Raw genomic sequence first — 22,270 nt, 5'->3', positions numbered from 1 at the left:
CCCGGGGAAATGGGATAAACTCCCCACCTGGAATGGGAATTGGGGGGTAATAGACCAGTCCAGGTTTGACGAAGTCTGGTGCCGAGGGCGGTGCCAAGGCCGGAGCCTTCGACGCCCCAGGGTATCGTGCCGGCGTGGCCGGGGCCAAAGGCGGCGGCATGGGGGCAGAACCACCCCACGGGGCCCGAAAGCGCTCCGGAGGGATCCGACGTGGGAAACATATGGCGCATGGCCGACAGGAATACCTGTATCTCTTCCTGCGCCGCGTGCGGACCCGGGAAAGGTGGGTAGGCCGTAGGCAACAACGGAGGCTCCACCGGAGCAGCAGGGGAGTGACAACCCGCCCCCTTCACCGCATCCCGCGACCGGTGAGGGGTAGACAAAGAGCGACGTCGCTTCCTCGACTTTTTATGGCGCCTTGACTTACCTGTCCCAGAGTCCGACGAGCGATGGTGTCGGCTCTGCAACCGGTCTCTCGACCTCCCACTGGAACGGGACCTCGACCGGCGCGGAACCGACTGTCGGGCCTCCAACAACTTTTGGGAATACTCACGCAAAGCTTTCGGCGCCATGGCCCCACAATCGGGGCACTTCTCGGGGTCATGGGTGTGCTCCAAGCAAAAGAGACACGTCGTGCGGGTCCGCCACCGACATGTTCCGACGGCAGTCCCTACAGGACTTAAACCCGGGCATCCCTACTGCACCAGGAGTCGAGTACTCGACAAAACAAGAGAAACAAGTTCTCAAAAACCAAGTTAAAGTTATAAGTAGGAGTACCGCTCTCTCTTGGATCTGCGCTTGCTAGCACGGAAAAAGAAAGAACTGATGTCGGCGCGCGTGAGCGCGTCCAAGTAGCTCCGACGACGTCATCTCGGCAGCTACGACGCCAGCGACGTACGCGGAGCAGCACAACGACGCCTACCGACGCGCAGGGGTACTGCTGACGTAAACTTTCCATTATCCAGTCTGACGCCTGGGTATATTCCAAGGTAAGGAATCTATCACTAACGGGTCTCTTTCAGATACCAAGCATCTGAGATAGTAGTGAAAACATGACACCAGACGTTTGGTAAACATGGAACGCAGTGTCACTTGGAATGCTGCTGCAAAAAAGTTCCTACCAAGTTCAATAAAGATTGGAGTGATATCGTTTGTATTTGCAGTAATTCAGCTACGTATATGAAAAAGTTGTATGTTGACCTGTCAAAATAGATACCTGAGCTGAAGTTCTTGTCTGTAAGAGATCCTTATCACTTGCTAGATGGTTTGCTGAAAGCATCTTTACAATCTTCAGAGTTAATGAAGAATGCCATTGACTTTACAGAAACACACAGTCACTGGATGATGTCATCAGTGATGTAATTTGAGATGTCATCAGTGATGTCACTGACCATGTCATGAGTGATGTAATATGTGACGTCATCGGCGGTGCATTGCGGGGGCGTGAGTTATAGTTAGCTGAACTAACTATAACGGGGGAATTTCAATGGTTTTGTACGAGTGAAATGTCCAACTAACTAACGCCCCTGAAACCTATGGTTTTTTCAGTGAATTTATAAGTTTTTTTAAATGCTAGTTTCTAACTATGCCTACAGAGGTAGGACATGTGAAGAAAGAAGAAAAACCGCACAGAAAGAAGCAAAAGAAATGCAGAAAGAGGCAACATAAGTCCACAAAGACGAAGAAAATTGCAGGAAGAAGCAAGACATGTGCAGAAAGAACCAACAGAGGAGCAGAAAGAGGCCTTGTTGCTAAATCATCCTGTGCCCACAAATTTTTCAGACGGGTACTGGTGGTAACCGACTGTCTAACCAGGCCTAGAGCCAGTGCTATGCTAAAAGACACTTAGAATACAGTGAAAACACCTACATACACTAGGGAACACTATGCGTTGGGGTACCCCTGTGATTAGCATGACCTCCTCTGTAAGACCCTAGTACATAATAGGGCAGGGGGATTAAAACTACTTCTTAAAACGCGCCACGGGGCGCGTTTGCACACTGGTGAAGGGAGGGGGGTGCCTGAGGTGACGTGTGTAAACACGCCCTGTGGCCGTTTTAATTATGGGGGATAAAGTCCCCTTGAATCCTGAGCGTCCCTTGGGTCCAACTAGCCCACCAAGTATCTCCAGTAAGCGTCACAGAGCTGCATTGCAGAGAGGTGTAAAAAGGGACACGGCCTGGACCACCTCTCTGCAACGCAGCGGCGCTTACTGGAAGCACCTGGTGGGCTAGTTGGCCCCCAGGGGCCCTCAGGATTGAAGAGGAATTATTTCCCCAACTTAAAACGCCCCTGAGGCCGCTTTAAGTTGGGAGATTAAGTCCCCTTGAATCCTGAGGGTCCCTAGGGTCCAACTAGCCCACTAGGTACCTCCAGTAAGCACCACAGAGCTGCGTTGTAGAGAGGTGTAAAAAGGGGCGTGGCCTCTGAACACCTCTCTGCAACGCAGCTACCTGGCGCATACATGTCACCTCAGGCCCCGCCCCCTCCCTTCACCACTGTGCAAACGCACCCCGTGGCGCGTTTTAAGTTGGGGGATTAACTCCCCTTGAATCCTGAGGGTCCCGGGGGTGCAACTAGCCCACCAGGTACCTCCATTAAGCGCCACAGAGCTGCATTGTAGAGCGGTGTAAAAAGGGGCGTGGCCTCTGAACACCTCTCTGCGACGCAGCTCTCTGGCACATACTGGAGGTACCTGGTGGGCTAGTTGGCCTCCAGGGACCTCCAGTATTCAAGGGGAATTAGTTCCTCATCTGCAAACGCACCAGGGGGCGTTTGCAGAGTCCTGCAGGGAGGGGGCGGGGCCTTCGGCGTGATGCCGGTCTATTTTTTTTTTTTGAAGGGGGGCTGTGTGGCCCCCCTTCTTCTCCTATTCTATTGGCCCTGGGGACCCCATCCCCCCAGGGCCTGACCCCCATTTTATTATTCTATTTTTTTTAAATTGCAAGCGGCTGCATGGCCCCCCTCCCGAGGCCATAATCGGCCCCCGGGGCATGGACAGTTTTTTTTTTATTTATTTGGAGGGAGGCTGCGTTGCCCCCCTCAGGCCATTTATGGCCCCGGGGACCCCATCCCCCAGGGCCGGCCTTTGGTTTTTTTTTTTTTTTTTTAAATTTGAGGAGGGGGGGCTGCGTGGCCCCCCTCCCGCGCCACTTCAAGCCCTGGGGACCCCATCCCCCGGGGCTGGCCCTCTCCGTTGGGGACTGTGGAGGGGTCCCCAATCCCCCCACGGTCCCGCCGGCTCCCTGCCTCCTGCGGGAGCCGGCATTGCTTTTCCACATGGGGAGCTGCTAAGATGCAGCTTCCCGTGTGGAAAAGCAATCGACTTTGGTTTTTGGAAGTTCCAAAAACCAAAGCAGAGTATGCAATGACAGGGACGGAGCCGCGAGACTCCCGCCCTGCCATAGCAAACAGCAGTGTCCTGGGGTGGGCGCCCCGGGACACTGCAGGAGCCGGCCCTGGGGGGTGGCGGTCCCCAGGGCCATCAAGGGCTCCAGGAGGGGGGGGCCACACGGCCCCCTTTACCATTTGCAAAGCCCCGGGGGGTGGTGGTCCCCGGAGTTTGGGAGTCCGTCACGGACCCCCCAATTTTATTAATTAGAGCCCCGGGTAGCTGGCGGTCCCTGGGGCAATTGGGGGGCTCGAGCCCCCCCCACAGGAATAATTTTTAAAAATAAGAGCCCGGGGGGGTGTGGTCCCTGGGGCAGCGGGGGCCACGTGGCCCCCCGCAAATTTATTAATAAAAGCCCCAGGGGTGGCGGTCCCCGGGGCTTGGGGGGGGCTTGGATGGCCACCCCCACGAAAAAAATCAAAGCCCCGGGGGGTGGAAGTCCCCGGGGCTGCTGGGGGCCATGTGCCCCCCGCAAATCTTTCTGCAAAGCCCCGGGGGGTGGCGGTCCCCGGGGCAGTGTGGGGGGGATTGGGGCCCCCCCCACACTTTTTTCTGCCCCCGGGTCCTGGCCCAACCGGGGGCTTTATTTGAACTTAACGCGGAAGCCCGCGCTTCATTTTTTTTATTTTCGCAGCCGGATCCGCAGATCCTCCGCGCATCCCGCGTCCTAGTGGGACCCCCGGAGCAGGCCTAGGGGGTCAGGGTGTTTCTACCCTGCCCCCTTTTCGTGTTTTACACGTTTGTTTTTCGCTTTTGCTTTGATGGCTGCCAACACTTCCTGGATTGAAGTGACAATTAGCATGAAGCTCGTGATCAGGAGGGTGCGCGGATCCTCCGTGCCTCTAGATATCACTATCTTTATTTCTTAATTTCTTAATTTCTCAAAAACTACTGAACGGATTTACACCATTTTAAAAAGGTCGCTTTCTGAGCCAAGCAGTACCTTTTTGCCAAATTTGGTGTAAATCCGTTCAGCAGTTTTTGCTATAACAGTGTCTAAAGTTTCCTATGGGAAAATGTTTATTTCACCACTATTTTTTGAATTTCTCAGGAACTACTGAACGGATTTTCCACCATTTAAAAAAAAAAAGGGCGCTTTCACAACCAAGGGCTACCTTTCTGCAAAATTTGGTGTAATTCCATTCAGCAGCTCGGGCTGTAGCAGTGTCTAAAATTTCCTATGGGAAATAACATGAGGAAAACGCGTTTTGGGACCCCCCTTTTTTCTCAGCCCCTGCTTGACGAATCACCCCCAAACTTTCAGGAGCTGACCGGAACGGGTCATTAGTTTTGAAAATTATGCGAAGATTCGTCAACCGGTGCCAAAGTTATTGGGAATAGAATGTTAAGATTTTCCTATGGATAATAGGTCCTAACTATAACTACCTACTGGCGACCGCCAGTAGGATGGATATATATATATATATATATATATATATATATATATATATATATATATATATATATATATATATATATATATATATATATATATATATATATATATATATATATATATTCCACACAAAAGCACCAGACTTGGAGAGCCACACGCCTTGTTTGATACTTTTTATTCCTGCAAGGCAGTCCTGCTTCGAACCAACAAACGCACTGAATTCATCAGCCAAATTTATCGTTCCTTACGCGTTTCGAGCAACTCGTGCCCTTGATCACAGGTGTTTTGGCAAATGCTAACAAACAGAATGCCGCCTCTTCTAAATAGCAGTTTTATAGTCTCGCCAAGTGGGCGTATCCGCGCATTGCATTCTGGTAGATAGAGTTGATGTAAAAGATAAGTCTTTATATGTTGCGGCTGCTAGTTCCACATTACGAAATTTCAAATACCTCAGTAGGTTTCCGTGCACTCTGCAGTTGTGGCAGGACTGTATTGATCCTTTGGTGCAGAAAACAAACAGGCTCCATATCGCATTGTTGTAGTAACTTGCTGGACACTGCTTCTTGCGCAGGGGGGCTCGCCGCGACCCCGGTAGGCCGCAATTAGATTCCACACAAAAGCACCAGACTTGGAGAGCCACACGCCTTGTTTGATACTTTTTATTCCTGCAAGGCAGTCCTGCTTCGAACCAACAAACGCACTGAATTCATCAGCCAAATTTATCGTTCCTTACGCGTTTCGAGCAACTCGTGCCCTTGATCACAGGTGTTTTGGCAAATGCTAACAAACAGAATGCCGCCTCTTCTAAATAGCAGTTTTATAGTCTCGCCAAGTGGGCGTATCCGCGCATTGCATTCTGGTAGATAGAGTTGATGTAAAAGATAAGTCTTTATATGTTGCGGCTGCTAGTTCCACATTACGAAATTTCAAATACCTCAGTAGGTTTCCGTGCACTCTGCAGTTGTGGCAGGACTGTATTGATCCTTTGGTGCAGAAAACAAACAGGCTCCATATCGCATTGTTGTAGTAACTTGCTGGACACTGCTTCTTGCGCAGGGGGGCTCGCCGCGACCCCGGTAGGCCGCAATTAGATTCCACACAAAAGCACCAGACTTGGAGAGCCACACGCCTTGTTTGATACTTTTTATTCCTGCAAGGCAGTCCTGCTTCGAACCAACAAACACACTGAATTCATCAGCCAAATTTATCGTTCCTTACGCGTTTCGAGCAACTCGTGCCCTTGATCACAGGTGTTTTGGCAAATGCTAACAAACAGAATGCCGCCTCTTCTAAATAGCAGTTTTATAGTCTCGCCAAGTGGGCGTATCCGCGCATTGCATTCTGGTAGATAGAGTTGATGTAAAAGATAAGTCTTTATATGTTGCGGCTGCTAGTTCCACATTACGAAATTTCAAATACCTCAGTAGGTTTCCGTGCACTCTGCAGTTGTGGCAGGACTGTATTGATCCTTTGGTGCAGAAAACAAACAGGCTCCATATCGCATTGTTGTAGTAACTTGCTGGACACTGCTTCTTGCGCAGGGGGGCTCGCCGCGACCCCGGTAGGCCGCAATTAGATTCCACACAAAAGCACCAGACTTGGAGAGCCACACGCCTTGTTTGATACTTTTTATTCCTGCAAGGCAGTCCTGCTTCGAACCAACAAACGCACTGAATTCATCAGCCAAATTTATCGTTCCTTACGCGTTTCGAGCAACTCGTGCCCTTGATCACAGGTGTTTTGGCAAATGCTAACAAACAGAATGCCGCCTCTTCTAAATAGCAGTTTTATAGTCTCGCCAAGTGGGCGTATCCGCGCATTGCATTCTGGTAGATAGAGTTGATGTAAAAGATAAGTCTTTATATGTTGCGGCTGCTAGTTCCACATTACGAAATTTCAAATACCTCAGTAGGTTTCCGTGCACTCTGCAGTTGTGGCAGGACTGTATTGATCCTTTGGTGCAGAAAACAAACAGGCTCCATATCGCATTGTTGTAGTAACTTGCTGGACACTGCTTCTTGCGCAGGGGGGCTCGCCGCGACCCCGGTAGGCCGCAATTAGATTCCACACAAAAGCACCAGACTTGGAGAGCCACACGCCTTGTTTGATACTTTTTATTCCTGCAAGGCAGTCCTGCTTCGAACCAACAAACGCACTGAATTCATCAGCCAAATTTATCGTTCCTTACGCGTTTCGAGCAACTCGTGCCCTTGATCACAGGTGTTTTGGCAAATGCTAACAAACAGAATGCCGCCTCTTCTAAATAGCAGTTTTATAGTCTCGCCAAGTGGGCGTATCCGCGCATTGCATTCTGGTAGATAGAGTTGATGTAAAAGATAAGTCTTTATATGTTGCGGCTGCTAGTTCCACATTACGAAATTTCAAATACCTCAGTAGGTTTCCGTGCACTCTGCAGTTGTGGCAGGACTGTATTGATCCTTTGGTGCAGAAAACAAACAGGCTCCATATCGCATTGTTGTAGTAACTTGCTGGACACTGCTTCTTGCGCAGGGGGGCTCGCCGCGACCCCGGTAGGCCGCAATTAGATTCCACACAAAAGCACCAGACTTGGAGAGCCACACGCCTTGTTTGATACTTTTTATTCCTGCAAGGCAGTCCTGCTTCGAACCAACAAACGCACTGAATTCATCAGCCAAATTTATCGTTCCTTACGCGTTTCGAGCAACTCGTGCCCTTGATCACAGGTGTTTTGGCAAATGCTAACAAACAGAATGCCGCCTCTTCTAAATAGCAGTTTTATAGTCTCGCCAAGTGGGCGTATCCGCGCATTGCATTCTGGTAGATAGAGTTGATGTAAAAGATAAGTCTTTATATGTTGCGGCTGCTAGTTCCACATTACGAAATTTCAAATACCTCAGTAGGTTTCCGTGCACTCTGCAGTTGTGGCAGGACTGTATTGATCCTTTGGTGCAGAAAACAAACAGGCTCCATATCGCATTGTTGTAGTAACTTGCTGGACACTGCTTCTTGCGCAGGGGGGCTCGCCGCGACCCCGGTAGGCCGCAATTAGATTCCACACAAAAGCACCAGACTTGGAGAGCCACACGCCTTGTTTGATACTTTTTATTCCTGCAAGGCAGTCCTGCTTCGAACCAACAAACGCACTGAATTCATCAGCCAAATTTATCGTTCCTTACGCGTTTCGAGCAACTCGTGCCCTTGATCACAGGTGTTTTGGCAAATGCTAACAAACAGAATGCCGCCTCTTCTAAATAGCAGTTTTATAGTCTCGCCAAGTGGGCGTATCCGCGCATTGCATTCTGGTAGATAGAGTTGATGTAAAAGATAAGTCTTTATATGTTGCGGCTGCTAGTTCCACATTACGAAATTTCAAATACCTCAGTAGGTTTCCGTGCACTCTGCAGTTGTGGCAGGACTGTATTGATCCTTTGGTGCAGAAAACAAGTCTGGTGCTTTTGTGTGGAATATATATATATATATATATATATATATATATATATATATATATATATATATATATATATATATATATATATTTCTTGCTATCGGCCACCTATTTGTACACAGAGTGGAGAGTGGTCCGACAGGCCTCTAGCCAGATATTCTGCTTTAGTTATCTCCCCTAGCTACCCTTTTGGGAGGAAGACATAGTTTTGTCTTGAGTAGACTTTATGTGCTCCTGAGTAGTAAGAGTACTGCCTCACACTTGGGTTAATATGTTTCCACACATCTATTAGTTCAATGGTGTCTGGGAGTCGTGCCAGTGGTGTAATTATTTGCGACGGGTTTTGCCCCCGTAGCCAGCATCATTGTTTCTTGGATAGAGCCAATCAAGGATGTGTCTATAGGAAAATCAAAAGTCAATGCCCAAGGGCTTTTGTGGCTGAGTGGGGTGAAAAACTGTGAAACCACCCAGCCTGAAAACAGAATATTGGCGGTTTAGGATGTGTCATGTATGCCTAGCTAGCACTAATGAACGTTATGAAACATCTTCAGTGGCAAGGCCCACTAAAAAAACAAAGCTATTGTTCAATACGAATATTGGAGCAAAAATATAAACACTCGGAATATTGAGGAGGTAAGTATATATAGGTTAAGTATAGATGTAGTATAATTAACTCCATACCTAGGTTCTCTGATGACGTATCATCAAGGTACATATACGTGGAGTAAAGTACATTAAAACTATGCTCACCTACTTATACTTACCTCCGCTATATCCTGGTTATCAAGGTTTTTACAGTACAAAATGTAAAACTCAATATTACGGTGCAACGTCAAATGTACCAAAGTTGCACTAGTTTCTTGATCATACCAAAAGGAGAGCAAACAATATACATAATATATCATACTGACACGCACATAAAAGGGGAAGCCAAGTTGATGTACATGACCCCTTGAGTTACCAGAAGATGCACACGATGTTAAGAAAAAAAAATAATCAGTTGCATGTCCAGTTATATACTGGATGCATCATCAACTAGCTCAGAATAAGAAGGAAGCACCAGGCAAAAAAAACATTTCTTGATCTGGTTTGCAAAGCTCTTCAGATGATTAAACAAATGGATTTCAAAGACAGAGGGTGCCACCTTCTTCTTGGTCAAGAAAGGTAGATTCAGTGAAAGATGTTTTTCGGTCAGTTAATGAACTTCTCTCATCCAAAACCGTGAAAACATGAAAACACTCTTCATTCATTGCAAAGACATTGGGCCCCATACATAAAGATAAATTTAGAAGCGTACATCTACTTTTGTGTAGGCGTACTCCTACCCCCTAGGTGTAATTCTGCACTCTTTGGCTAATAACCATTTACGAGTGGAGAATAACGCCAAGGTGTAGATCTACATGACTCCACTCCCTCCAATGAGGGTATTGAGTCTACTACATTTACAACTGTAAAGTTCCTAAAAGTAATTTTATAACCATATTTTAAATTCCTCTTGTTGGCAGACATGGCCGCATCAGGGCAGAGGTCTCCACAACATAGGTGAAGACCTTCAAATGGAGAGGATTGGGCAGACAGTATGCAAATGACCCAAACCACACACCCGACACCCATTCACTTAAACACAACCCGTATCTTAGGCTCTACCCTCTTCCCATTGTACTATGTGACCTTACAGCCAACAGGAACAACATCCAGACTCCAAGATGCGGACCAAAACACCCAAGATAAATTTCACTGAGGCGACAGCTCTTGTTTGAGTTTTTGACAACAGATTCAACTACAACTACATTGTCCGTCTCTGTGCAATATCAGTTGTCACAAAAGGCAGTCTTGCTGCAGGAGGCAATGGACTCTGACAAAAAATGGGGGAGGAGGCATAATGGTGGAGACATTAGGAAGAATTTGTAGGATGAGAGGAGGCGGGTGAAGATTTTCAGGATACAGGTCCAAATGCTATTACTAGAGGCAAACCTGGGCCCCTGCTTGGTCTCATCCCCCTCGAGAATGGGGTCCCTTCCACAATACATCCTCATCTGCTAGGTGACCTGCTGCACACAACCCTAACATAAGGTAAAGCAAGAACTTCACCCCTCCTCATTTCCCTAAAAGTTATGCTCCAACCACCCCTACAAACCTGCATTATCATGCAGACATATCAAACACACACACACACACACACTTTAGACACAGCCCCTAGCAAACAGACAATTTAAACTTGATACTATTTATATTTAATTCCCTTCACACCTCTTTCCTCTCTCATACAGTCACCATTACAAGTAGATTGGTTGCGACACCTAGGTCAGGAATAGTTCTTAAAGTAGCAGCGAACATTCAGGGAATGTTTCCGACACAACTGTAGCAAGATAGATGTGTCACTATGCTATCAATAAACAATGGTGTGGATTGTGCACGTAAGTAATTCAAATACTCCTTTTGTTGTGTGGGTTTAAACCGATCAATGGGCTATTTCAGGACAAACCTCTGTTTGCATATTCGAGAGCACGCAACCTCAAAGAGTTCCTCTTAACTAGGAAAAGGAAGAAGCTACCAATAGGGTACTAAAAACTAAAAAAACACTGGAACTGCATTCATTGCAATAATGTTATATCTGGAGACGTACTATCACATCCTAGGACAGGGGAACAAATAAGATTAAATAGCACCACAGACTGCAATTCTCAAAACTTGGTGTATTCCATCAAAGGGCCCTGCGGATTACTTTACATTGGTAAAATTCAAAGGAAGATGAAAGTACGACTGACAGAACATAAAAGCAACATTAGACACGAAAATCCCATTTCTAGCCTTGCGATACATTGGGAACAAAGCCGACACTATAGCGCAACTCAAATTCCAAATCATTGAACAAGTGTCTATGCAAGATAATACAGACAATTCCAGAAAGCTTTTACAAAGAGAGGCATTTTGGATAAAAAGGCTTAACACCTTAACACCCAATGGGCTGAATGACAGATTTGAAATGGCTTGTTTTCTTTAATCACACTAGTACCAGTAACATTCACTTTCAGCACAACATAGGGATACAGCCTTAGACATGCATATATACACGGGGAATAGCTAGAGAGGTCTTAATGATTGTGCAACAACTTGATACAATATGACTGTTGTCCTCGAATGTCTATGCGTTTTTATGTTGATATTTTATTTCTATTCGTGAACACAATCCATAGGTACACACAATCACCAGGAACACCATTTAAAGATGGCACTCATCGACAGCTGTGCTTAGAGACTGATTGGGGTCGTGTTGTTGGCAACTGCCATCACAATTTTTGAGGTACACCACTTATAGATGGTGCTCATCGTTCGATGTGCTTTGGGATGGATTGGGGTCGCGTTGTTGGTAACTGCCTTTAGAAATTTGGAGTAATGTTTTTAATGGTTAAGACAGTCGCGACTGATTGAAATTGATGCAAATCCACAATCTTCATGCAGTTATGGAGCCGTTTCGCGACAATAACCCATCAACAGAATATCGTTGAAAGCCAGAGGCTTGCACTTTCCAAGATGGCGCGTTTTCTCGTGACAGAGTATCCTGCGCTCGTAATGATATCTTTCCTGACATTTGCTGTTCTATCATCGCGAGTAAAAGGGGGAACACTTCAGGTTTAAGACGCTCACCCGGTTACTTTGGTTATAAGGAGACTGAGCAGAGTTCCTAAACATACGGGTGTTGTAACGAGAGATGTCACTGAATTGACCTGGAGGTAAGCAGAGCGTTGGGTTTGTTTGGGTTGATTGTATCCGTGAGCATTTGATTCGCTTCGTGCTTGAGTAACTTTCACGTTTTCATTTTTTCAGGCAGTGGACCGTTTCCCTATCAAATCTAGTGGTTGTCTCAAGGCAACTCGACAGCTATTCGCATTTAAGGTGAGTCACTTAGAACTCGGAGCGTAAGTTCACTTGTCTAGGACTCCCGCTGTTGGAGTTAGCTTAGCGGGGCATATGTATACATGCCATTTCAGCCTTGAGATCAACCTCCTTTGGCCATTATTATCGGACTACGGTATAGTGAATATTTTCGGCGTGACTCTTTTAAGGTATGATCATCTGACTATCATGAGTCCGCGTATGTTGTTTCATCCGCATAAGTAGTAGAGAGTGGCCTAAATGTTGTTATTCTCGATTCATTTTAGCACTGTAGAGGTGTCATAAAACTTTGAAACGGCCCGCGGAAATTCTGTCGGACCATTTGGTAAACCGCAGGTATTTGGCTTGTTTTGAGTTTCAAGTAACGGATGTATTGTAATGCCTGTTAAACAATATAGCAAATAGTGTGTTACTTTTGTGTTATCAGGGTCGCGGTTGATTTATTCAGATCATCCCATCAGATGTAAGTAGGTTTGTGTAGCATGCCACAGATGGGTTTCACCTCGGGTGTGTTGTTGACACAGACACTGAGATTCACCATCTACATACATAAGCATGACAAACTCTTATTAGTTGCACATCTACCGATTTATTTTCCCTTTTCACCTACAGGTTTGCCCCTGACGAAGAGACCACTGAGTCTCGTAATGCACTGGGCATAGCAGCTTGTTTAAAAATTGTTTTGTGATAACTTTATATTTCGGTATGCAAATTGAATTCTTTGTTTGTAAATGATGCAAAATATGCAATGGAAAGCAAATGCTACTTACCAGTATGCATCTTTTCTTGGCATGTAGAGCTGCAGATCTACACACTGTGCATAGATCGCCATCTGGTGTTGGGCCCGGATGTTTGCAGCTGTTTTTCCTCTTGGAAAGTCTTTGGAAGTCATGAGGTATGTGACTCCTCCTTTGGATCGTATTGCGCATGGGCTTCGGCTCCATCCTCAGATTGTTTTTCGCCAGCAGGGAAATGATGGAGCGTAGTAATAAACAGTGAAGATGCCCATGTGTGTTGTATCTAAATAAGATAAACTGGAACAGCTAAAGGTAGCCGGAGAGGCGGGTGGGCGTGTGTAGATCTGCAGCTCTACATGCCAAGAACAGATGCATACTGGTAAGTAGCATTTGCCGTTCGAGGCATATGAGCTGCAGATTACACACTGTGCATAGATTGTATAGCAGTACCCATCCCTAGCGGCGACCACCGGTATCTGTTGCAGTGGTTTGAAACAATGTTTTGAGTACAGCCTGGCCCACACTAGCTTGTTGCTTAGTTTGCACATCTACACAATAGTGTTTAGTGAAAGGGTGCGGTGTTGTCCATGTAGCTGCTTTGCAGATATCATCTAAGGGGATGTTCCCTAAGAATGCCATGGAAGCCCCTAGCTTACTTGTAGAGTGGGCTTTAGGGGGAACAGATAGCGTTCATTTTGCTTTGTGGTAGCAAATCTGAATGCATTTGACAATCCACCTAGCTATCCCAGATTTGGAGATGGGGTTGCCTTTATGTGGTGGTGAGAAGGAAACGAACAGTTGTTTGGTCTTACGAAAGGGTTGTGTTCTCTCGATGTAGTAGAGTTAGGCTCGTTTGACATCTAATGTGTGGAGAGCTCTCTCTGCAACGATCTGTGGTTGCGAGAAGAATACGGGTAGTTCCACAGATTGGTTTAGGTGAATGGGAGAAATGACTTTAGGGAGGAATTTTGGATTAGTACGGAGAACAACCTTGTTATGGTGCATTTTCAGAAAAGGTTCTTGAATGGTGAGTGCTTGTATCTCACTGACCCTTTCGAGGGAAGTAATGGCTACAAGAAAAGCAGTTTTCCATGTTAGGAATTGAAGTTCACATTTGTGTAGAGGCCCCATTAGTCTAGTGAGAACGATGTTTAGGTTCCACACAGGTGAGGGTGGCACTCTGGGGGGGAATTATTCTTTTGAGGCCTTCCATGAAGGCTTTTATGGCAGGTACTCTAAAGAGTGATAGATGTTGCCTGTTTTGTAGATAAGCTGCTATGGCTGCAAGGTGCAGTCTAATAGACGAGTAGGCTAGATTGCATCTTTGTAGGGGTAGTAAATAGCCTATGATGTGTTGAATGGACACATCTAGGGGATTGAAGTTATTGTTGTGACAATAGACCACAAAACGTTTCCACTTGGCTGCGTAGCAAGCTCTAGTGGTAGGTCGCCTAGCCTCTCTAATGACGTTCATACAGTCAGGAGGAAGATTCAGATAACTGAATTCTAGGATTTCAGGAGCCAGATCGCAAGGTTGAGCTGAGCTGGGTCCGGGTGCCTGATCTCTCCATGGTTCTGGGTTAAGAAGCGTGGAGAGAGGTGTAACTTTTGGTGCGGTACTACAGATAGTTCCAGCAGTGTGGTGTACCACAGTTGTCTGGCCCAAGTTGGAGCTACTAGGATGAGAGTGAGGGAGTGTTGTAGTTTGAGCACCACTAAGGGAATGAGTGGGAGAGGTGGAAAAGCGTACGCAAATCTGCCTGACCAGTTCATCCATATCGCATTGCTTTTGGACAATGGGTGTGGATATCTGGCGGCGAAGCTTGGGCATTTGGCGTTTTCGTGGGTGGCGAAGAGGTCCATCTGTGGATGCCCCCACATTTGAAAGTACGGGTGAAGAACTTGTGGATGGAGTTCCCACTCGTGAATTTGTTGTGTTTGTCTGCTCAGCAGATCTGCCATAGTGTTTTGGACTCCTGGGACATGTTGGGCTAGGAGGAAGATTTTATGGGTATGGCCCATCTCCATATGCTCTGTGCTAGCTGAGAGAGCTGCAGAGAGTGTGTGCCGCCTTGTTTTTGTATATAGTATATGGCTGTCATGTTGTTGGTGCAGACTAAGACGGTCTTGCCTGAGACATGCGTTTGAAAAGCCTTTAGGGCTAAGAATATGGCTAGTAACTCCAGATGGTTGATGTGGAGTAACTTTTGTTGAGGTGTCCACCTGCCCTGCATGGTGTGATGTAGTAGGTGAGCTCCCCAGCCAGAGAGCGATGCGTCCGCTGTTAGTACTATCTGAGGAACCGGGTCCAGGAACGGTCGCCCTTTGGAAAGGTTTTTGGTGGTCCACCACTGCAGAGAGCGATGGGCACGACCGTCTACCAACACCAGATCTGTCAATTGACCCTGGGCCTGGTTCCATTGGCACGCTAAGCACTCTTGGAGAGGACGCATCTGGAGTCTTGCGTGAGGTACTATGAATATGCAAGAGGCCATCATTCATATAAGTTGCATGAACACTCGAGCTGGAAGAGTGTGTACTGGCTGAAATTTGGCACGGAGAGCCTGAATGCTTGCTATCCTGCGAGGACTAGGGTAGGCTAGCGCTTTTGCGGTGTCTATGGTGGCACCAAGGTATTGCTTTACGTGGGATGGTTGCAGATGGGACTTCATGTGATTTACTGTGAAGCCCAGGTCGTGAAGTAGTTGGATAGTGGCGTGAGTGTGTTGTACACACTGGTTGTATGAGTTGGCTTTTATGAGCCAGTCGTCTAGGTATGGGAAGACATGAATGTGTTGTCACTACTGCTAGGCACTTGGTAAACACCCGTGGTGCTGTGGTGACTCCGAAGGGGACCACCTTGAATTGATAGTGCTGACCGTCCACTACAAATCTGAGAAACTTCCTGTGAGCGTTGTGAACAGGAATGTGGAAATAGGCGTCCTTGAGGTCTAAGGTAGCCAGGGAGTCGTTTGGGGAGAGCAGTGGAAGTACCTGCTGGAGTGTGACCATGTGGAAATGGTCTGAGTGTATATAGTGATTTAGAGGTCTGAGGTCTAGGATGGGCCTTAGAGTTTCGTCCCTTTTTGGTATGAGAAAATATAGGGAGTAAACTCCCATTTTTTTTGGTTGGTAGGAACTAGTTCTAACGCACTCTTTTGTAGGAGTGAGATTACCTCTTGTTTTAGTAGTGCTAAATGTTCCTGTGACATTGAATGTTGTGTGGGTGGAATGTTTGGGGGGTAGATGTTAGTTCGAGGCAGTAGCCTGACCGAATTATTTGCGTTACCCATTTGTCTGAGGTGATGGTAGTCCAGGCAGGAAGGAAATTGTGGAGTCTACCCCCGACCGGAGTGGGATGGTCTGGGGGGAGTGGAGGGAAGTCATTGGGCAGGGGTGGAGGCAGAGCAAGAGGTGTTTGTCTTGCCTCTGCCTTTATTATTGTTGCCCCTGTCGCCGCCTCTTTGGTAACCCCTTGTAAAGGTGGATTGGGTAGGGGCTTTATAGGAAGTAGAAGCGGTGTCAGAGGAATAGCCTCTTGAAGGGGGTTGCGTAAGGAAGAACGGCGAAAGGAGCGCCTGGGAGGGTGCGATTGTAAGGCTCCCATAGACTTCGCCGTATCTGTATCTTTCTTCATTTTTTCTAGGGCCTCATCAACCTTTGGGCCGAACAGGTGTTCCTGGTCAAAGGGGTGGTTCAGGATGGAAGCTTGCAACTCTGGTTTGAAACCTGAAATCCGTAGCCAGGCATGCCGACGGAGGAGGACGCTGGTGTTAATTGCCCTAGAGGCGGAGTCAGCTGCATCTAGGGCACAGCGAATGGAGGTGTTGGTGATGGTTTTACCCTCCTGGATTAGCTCATTGGCTCTATTTTTATATTTACCAGGGAGGTGTTGCATTATGGCTTCTAATTCATCATAATGTGCCCTGTCGTATCTTGCCAAAAGCGCTTGTGTGTTTGAGATGCGCCATATGTTGGCAGACTGGGATGCAGTGCGCTTGCCCGATGCGTCCAAGAGTTTGGACTCTATCAGGTGGTGGTGCCTCGCCTGATGCCTGGGAGTTTGCACGCTTTCTTGCAGTGGACACTACTAGGGAATCTAGTGGTGCTGGCCCTCTGATGTAGGTGGGGTCTGTAGGGGCGGCCTTATATTTTATGTCGATGCGAGGGTTGATGACCCAGTCTCTGACCGGGTCTTTAAAGACCTCTGTCGCGTGCTTGATAACGCCTTTGAGCATGGGCAGGTTGGAAGTGGCCCTGTGTGTTGTGTCGAAGGTATCTAGGAGGAAGTCCTACTCCATGGGGTCAGTATGAAGATCCACACCATGGTAGTGTGCAGCCCTCTGGAGTAGTTGGTTAAACCCCATTGAGTCTTCAGGTGGGGATGGGCTGGAAGGGTAGAGATCATCCTGCGGGACATTAGGGATGTCTGGAATGTTATAATCGTCCCCTGGGTCTGGGGAGCCTGTAGGAGTGGGGTCCCCTGCAGGTTGGTCATGGGGCTCGTCCCCTGTGTCATCATAGACATCATCATGATCATCATCCGGAGAGGGTGTGGGGGAATGATGAGGTGGGGGAGGAGAAGGAGGAGGCGGAGGAGCCGGTGGAGGAGGGGGTGAAGGTTTTCTCAAAGGGGAGGTAGCAAAGTCTTTCCTCTTTGGAGGTGGAGCTGGGGCAGGCTTGTCCAGCGGTCTCTTTTTGATGCTGAGCATCAAATGTCCAGTCTTAGGGTCCTTGACCAGTGTTTTTTGTAATGGATCAGGCCTAAATAGTTCTTCAGTAAGTGGCCGGTCCTTCGGCGCCGAAGGCATCGGGCCGTAGGCCTTTTTGTCTTGGAGTCTGCATCAGTTCGTTGTCTTGAACTGTGCGGCTTCGGAATGGCTGGTTGTTTTCTCGGCTCCGAGATGACTTTCTGCTTCGAGGTGTGGGTGTCGATGGCTTTATGTTTTTTGGTCGGCTCCGGTGACGGTGTCGGTACCGAGGAGCTGGTGTTTGTTTTCGGCGCCGAGTGTTTCGGTGTGGAGCTCGGTGTCGAGGAGGAAGCCGTTTTCTTTTTCGGCGCCGGTGCGAAGGAGTGTTTCTCGGCACCGGCGGTAGGCTGGCTCGAACCAGAGTCGCCGGAAGGCTTGATAGGCTTCTTTACGGGGCCCGAAGGCGCAGTGGGGGAAGCAGTGTCCTTGGTCGTGCCTAGGCTCGAGGGCAAAGGCGTAACCGAAGCCTTTTTCGATGCTGTTGAGGGTGTGGGTGGATGTTGGTAATCACAACCCTCTGTGCCGGGGTGATGTCCTCGACATCTGAATCGTCGGCCTCGGAGGCGCTGACGAGGCCCTCCTCGGTGCGCTGTCCTTCTGGAGCGTCGACGCCTTCTCCGAAGATGTCGTCTGGGATCGCGGTCGATGAGTGTGCCATGGTTCTTCTCGCCCTTCGGTCTCGATTGGTTTTCTTGGACTGGAAGGACTTGCACGCCGGACAGTCTCGAGCTTCGTGTTCAGGGGAGAGGCAGAGGTTGCATACCTCATGCAGATCGGTGTGGGGAAATTTGGACCCACATCGAGGACACTTTTTGAATGGAGTCCTTTCCATCAGCCAGGACCGGAGTTTGGGTAGGCCCGAAGGCCCTCGTCGACGACCGGAATCGAAGACTTGGATCGATGAGAGCCGCGTCGAGTGTGGAGATCGTGATCGAAAACAATACCGCGAAAGGGGGAAAGGATTGCGCGTCGATAGAAGAACTGGAAACTGTTCAGAACCGGAGCGCAAAGATCACATCCGAGCCCGATGGCGGAAAAAACAATCTGAGGATGGAGGCGAAGCCCATGCGCAATACGATCCAAAGGAGGAGTCACATACCTCATGACTTCCAAAGACTTTCCAAGAGGAAAAACAACTGTAAACATCCGGGCCCAACACCAGATGGCGATCTATGCACAGTGTGTAATCTGCAGCTCATATGCCTCGAACAAAAATATATTGAAAGATGAAAGTAAATTTATTTGAAAGAATGTACAGAGTTTGAATATTTTGTTTAATATGATGTATATCAAATAGAGTTGTGCATGTTATGTCCAGGTTACCTAGGGGACGTGGCCACTTCACATTTACTATGCTATCAATGTCACAAATACACTATAAGGGAGTTCTAAATCTTTGTTTGTTGTAACCTAACGGTTCTAGATTCATTTTGTGGAACTAGTTTACTCAACTATAACCTGTATGGTAATACCATGCTCACACACTTGTTTCATTAATTGTCTTAAGGTCTGTGTTATTGTGCAACCCACCCAGTCTACTCCAGCTCTTATTGCTGCACCATAACTACGACTGGCTGCACACAACAGACAAATCATAGAGACAGCTAAATAAACGGTCTACTCTTTTGGGTTTTAGTCCAACATATATTTTTCTTCATGAGTGACAGGATAGGTGTATCACTACACTCCTGTATATAACCATGACTGTGATATTCTGTGTCATGTTTCTAAATGCGGTGGCCCGGCATTGTAATGGGTAGTACAAGAATCTTCCCTTCAGCTCATTTGTTAACTTCAAGTACAGGCCCCTGAGTGTTAGTTATACTGTGCCTTCAACACATCACCATACCATCCTCATGTATGTCTTGGGATGCCTGATTCCTTTTTATATGGCTCTCGTCAGCTGTGGTGAGACAACAGACCCTGGTGTCCACATTGCAACCAACACCACAGATTACAATAGGGGACATCCTGGCAGCAGCAATTTGGCCATCTATCACCCATCACTCTGTGATCACCTGACAACAAATGCAACTTATCATCATTTGTACCTTGTTACGATTTTTGCCTGTTTAAAATGTCTTTATTTATCAATTTAAGCTCATCTTTCATGTATATCTCTCTGCTCTGGTATCATTTATGCCAAATACCACTGGTATTCTTTGATTTCCAACTAACTCAGGCTTCAAAATAATGGCTCATCCAGCTACTGGATCAGGAACATCTTACTACCACAGTCTTCAAAGACTCCGATTCCGCAGTTGACGTCTAGGGGTTCTTCCAGAAATCAAGCCTCCCTGACTTGAGCAGGTGAGTCACCATTAAGTATACATGTGGTGACTATTAGGGTGAAGTATGCTTATTGTGCTGAGTGCGTAATGTGTGACTATGTTTAAGATACCATACCCCAAATGCACATACGGCCCTAGTGTTAGATGATATGACTTACCAATTTGAGATGTCATTTTTTCCCCATGCATACACTGCTAGCTCATTTGTCCCAAGGTTATTCTTATATATCAAATATTTACCTCGAGTTTAAGCACATCATGCTGAAGTCTTCGTTGAAACTCTAAGAAGCTTTTGATAGTTAACTTTCCCTTGAGATCTTGTCCAAAAAAGTATGTGGTAAGCGCTGAGCTAAAGCTGGTCTTCAGTGTATTTCCTGTTGTAGAGCGATCTCTGTGACGCATCCCCATGCTAGTCTGTGAACGAATGATGCTCTGGACCTGCACATAAAATAAAGAAAAGCATTACTGCTAGGTCAGAAATTAAAGGAAAAACAACCTTGACACCAGGACACACGAGGCAATGCGAAACTACATGCACTCTACCCTGAAACTATCGGGATAAGCCAGTCAGTGCTACACAAAACACCTAGCAATACATGAAATAGCCTCTGTTCTACCTCGGTGGAAAACAATGAAGAAACCACTCCAGATGCAAACCAATGACGGGTTCACAATTTACATGGACACATTTAACCAATACGGAGAATGATTGCCTGTTAGTATTTCATTTACACACTTTCTACTTGCATCTATAAACTGGTGCGACACCCCTCAATAACAGGGGGCAAAGTGGTTTAGTGGCTTGCAGATGATCACAAAGAATGCTTCTTTTTAGTGAACTTTTAGCATTTGAATATTCGGAATTCTATTTACTTACCATCATTTTGATATTTTAGTATTAGTCAATCCTCATAACAACCCACCCACCTCCGTGGCACCCTTGTCACTGTGGGTCTGCTTGCTGCTAACCTGTACTGGCATGAGTACACTTACTAATTCATGTGCCTGGCATTCCAAAGGGAAATGACATGTGGTGTGTAACGCCCTGAACGTCTCAGGATCGTTTAACAGACACGACAATGAGGACGCAACCACTAGTGAAGGGTTAGTTGTTTTAATGAAGGCAAATATAATACAAAGAATAAACAAGTTATAGTCACTGGAATCCTCCAGGCTAAGTACGTTACCAGCCCACAGCACGGATGGTCCTAACCGTCCTCTGCATATACGCCGGTCCCGGCGTATGCCAACAGAGGGCAGAAATGAAATGGCCGACAATGCCAATCGGTAGGCTGTGAGGGGCACGTAGAGTGTTGGGGAGAATCGAGGAGTCAGGGAAACACCCAGCCGGGGTCTCTACCTGAAGGGAGCAGCCGCTCAACCTCTTCCTCAGACTGCACCGGGACGCGGAGTCACCTCCTGGTGATGCGTCACCGATACCCCAATCACAAGCAAGAAGACTGAACCGAGAGCAGCCGCTCGATCGATCCTGTGGACTTCCGAGTCTGTAACGCGGCAAACACCTCCTGGTGTGCGTTACAGCTGGCAGTCCCTGTGTCTCTGGTCGGGCTGGGAGTTACGACTCCAACCAGCAAAAGCGCCACTGCGCTTGGACTCAGCCGAGTCAAAAAGCGAAGCTCAATGGTTGACCGATAGAGCTTCCGGGTCCTTCACAGGTGACGATGGGGCAAGACACGGCCCAGGGAGTAACGACTCGACCTACCTCCGTTCTTGCCTTACTGGAGCACCACTCCGGAACACTGCTCTTCACGAAGCAGGTACGTCGGTGTGAACACAATATCCGACAGCGTTGTACCTCCCGGTTCCTCCCTTTATAGGGCGTGTTTTCCTTGAGTTATGTAACCGCTCTCCTGTTTACATAAGGGCGTGTTTCCTTGAGTTATGTAACAGCTCTCCTGTTTACATAAGGGCGTGTTTCCCTTGAGTTATGTAACAGCTCTCCTGTTTACATAAGGGCGTGTTTCCCTTGAGTTATGTAACAGCTCTCCTGTTTACATAAGGGCGTGTTTTCCTTGAGTTATGTAACAGCTCTCCTGTTTACATAAGGGCGTGTTTCCCTGTATGACAGGAATTCTTGACAGTACATCCTCCCTCTCAGCGGCTCCCCACGGGTCCAGCGCTGGCAGGAAAACGCCGATGGAACAAGGAGACCAAGCGCGGAGCATGAACCCCTTCAGCCGGTTCCCATGAATGCTCCTCCGGGCCATAGCCTTTCCACGCAACCAGGTACCACAGCTTCCCCCTGCGCCATTTGGACGCCCGTATGCCCGACACTTCATACTCCACCTCCGACTCCACGCATACCGGCCGAGGTGTCCCAGACGGCTTGGAGGGTGCTGGTTTGAGCAATGATACATGA

General features: G+C 47.5%; 1 protein-coding gene across 3 annotated transcripts in view; it reads right to left on the bottom strand.

The window, feature by feature from the left end:
- MICU1 (mitochondrial calcium uptake 1) overlaps positions 1-22,270 on the bottom strand; it is a 730,309-nt gene that overhangs the window by 240,254 nt on the left and 467,785 nt on the right. For all 3 annotated transcript variants that reach the window (XM_085603833.1, XM_085603832.1, XM_085603834.1), the window contains exon 8: positions 20,131-20,328. In XM_085603833.1, the coding sequence (XP_085459959.1) occupies positions 20,131-20,328 (198 nt within the window). The remainder of the gene's footprint in view (positions 1-20,130; positions 20,329-22,270) is intronic.

Source organism: Triturus cristatus, chromosome 1_2 (assembly GCF_964204655.1).
Source record: "Triturus cristatus chromosome 1_2, aTriCri1.1, whole genome shotgun sequence".
In the NCBI taxonomy this organism is placed as follows: Eukaryota; Metazoa; Chordata; class Amphibia; order Caudata; family Salamandridae; genus Triturus; species Triturus cristatus.
This window is presented reverse-complemented; position numbering and strand designations above follow the sequence as displayed.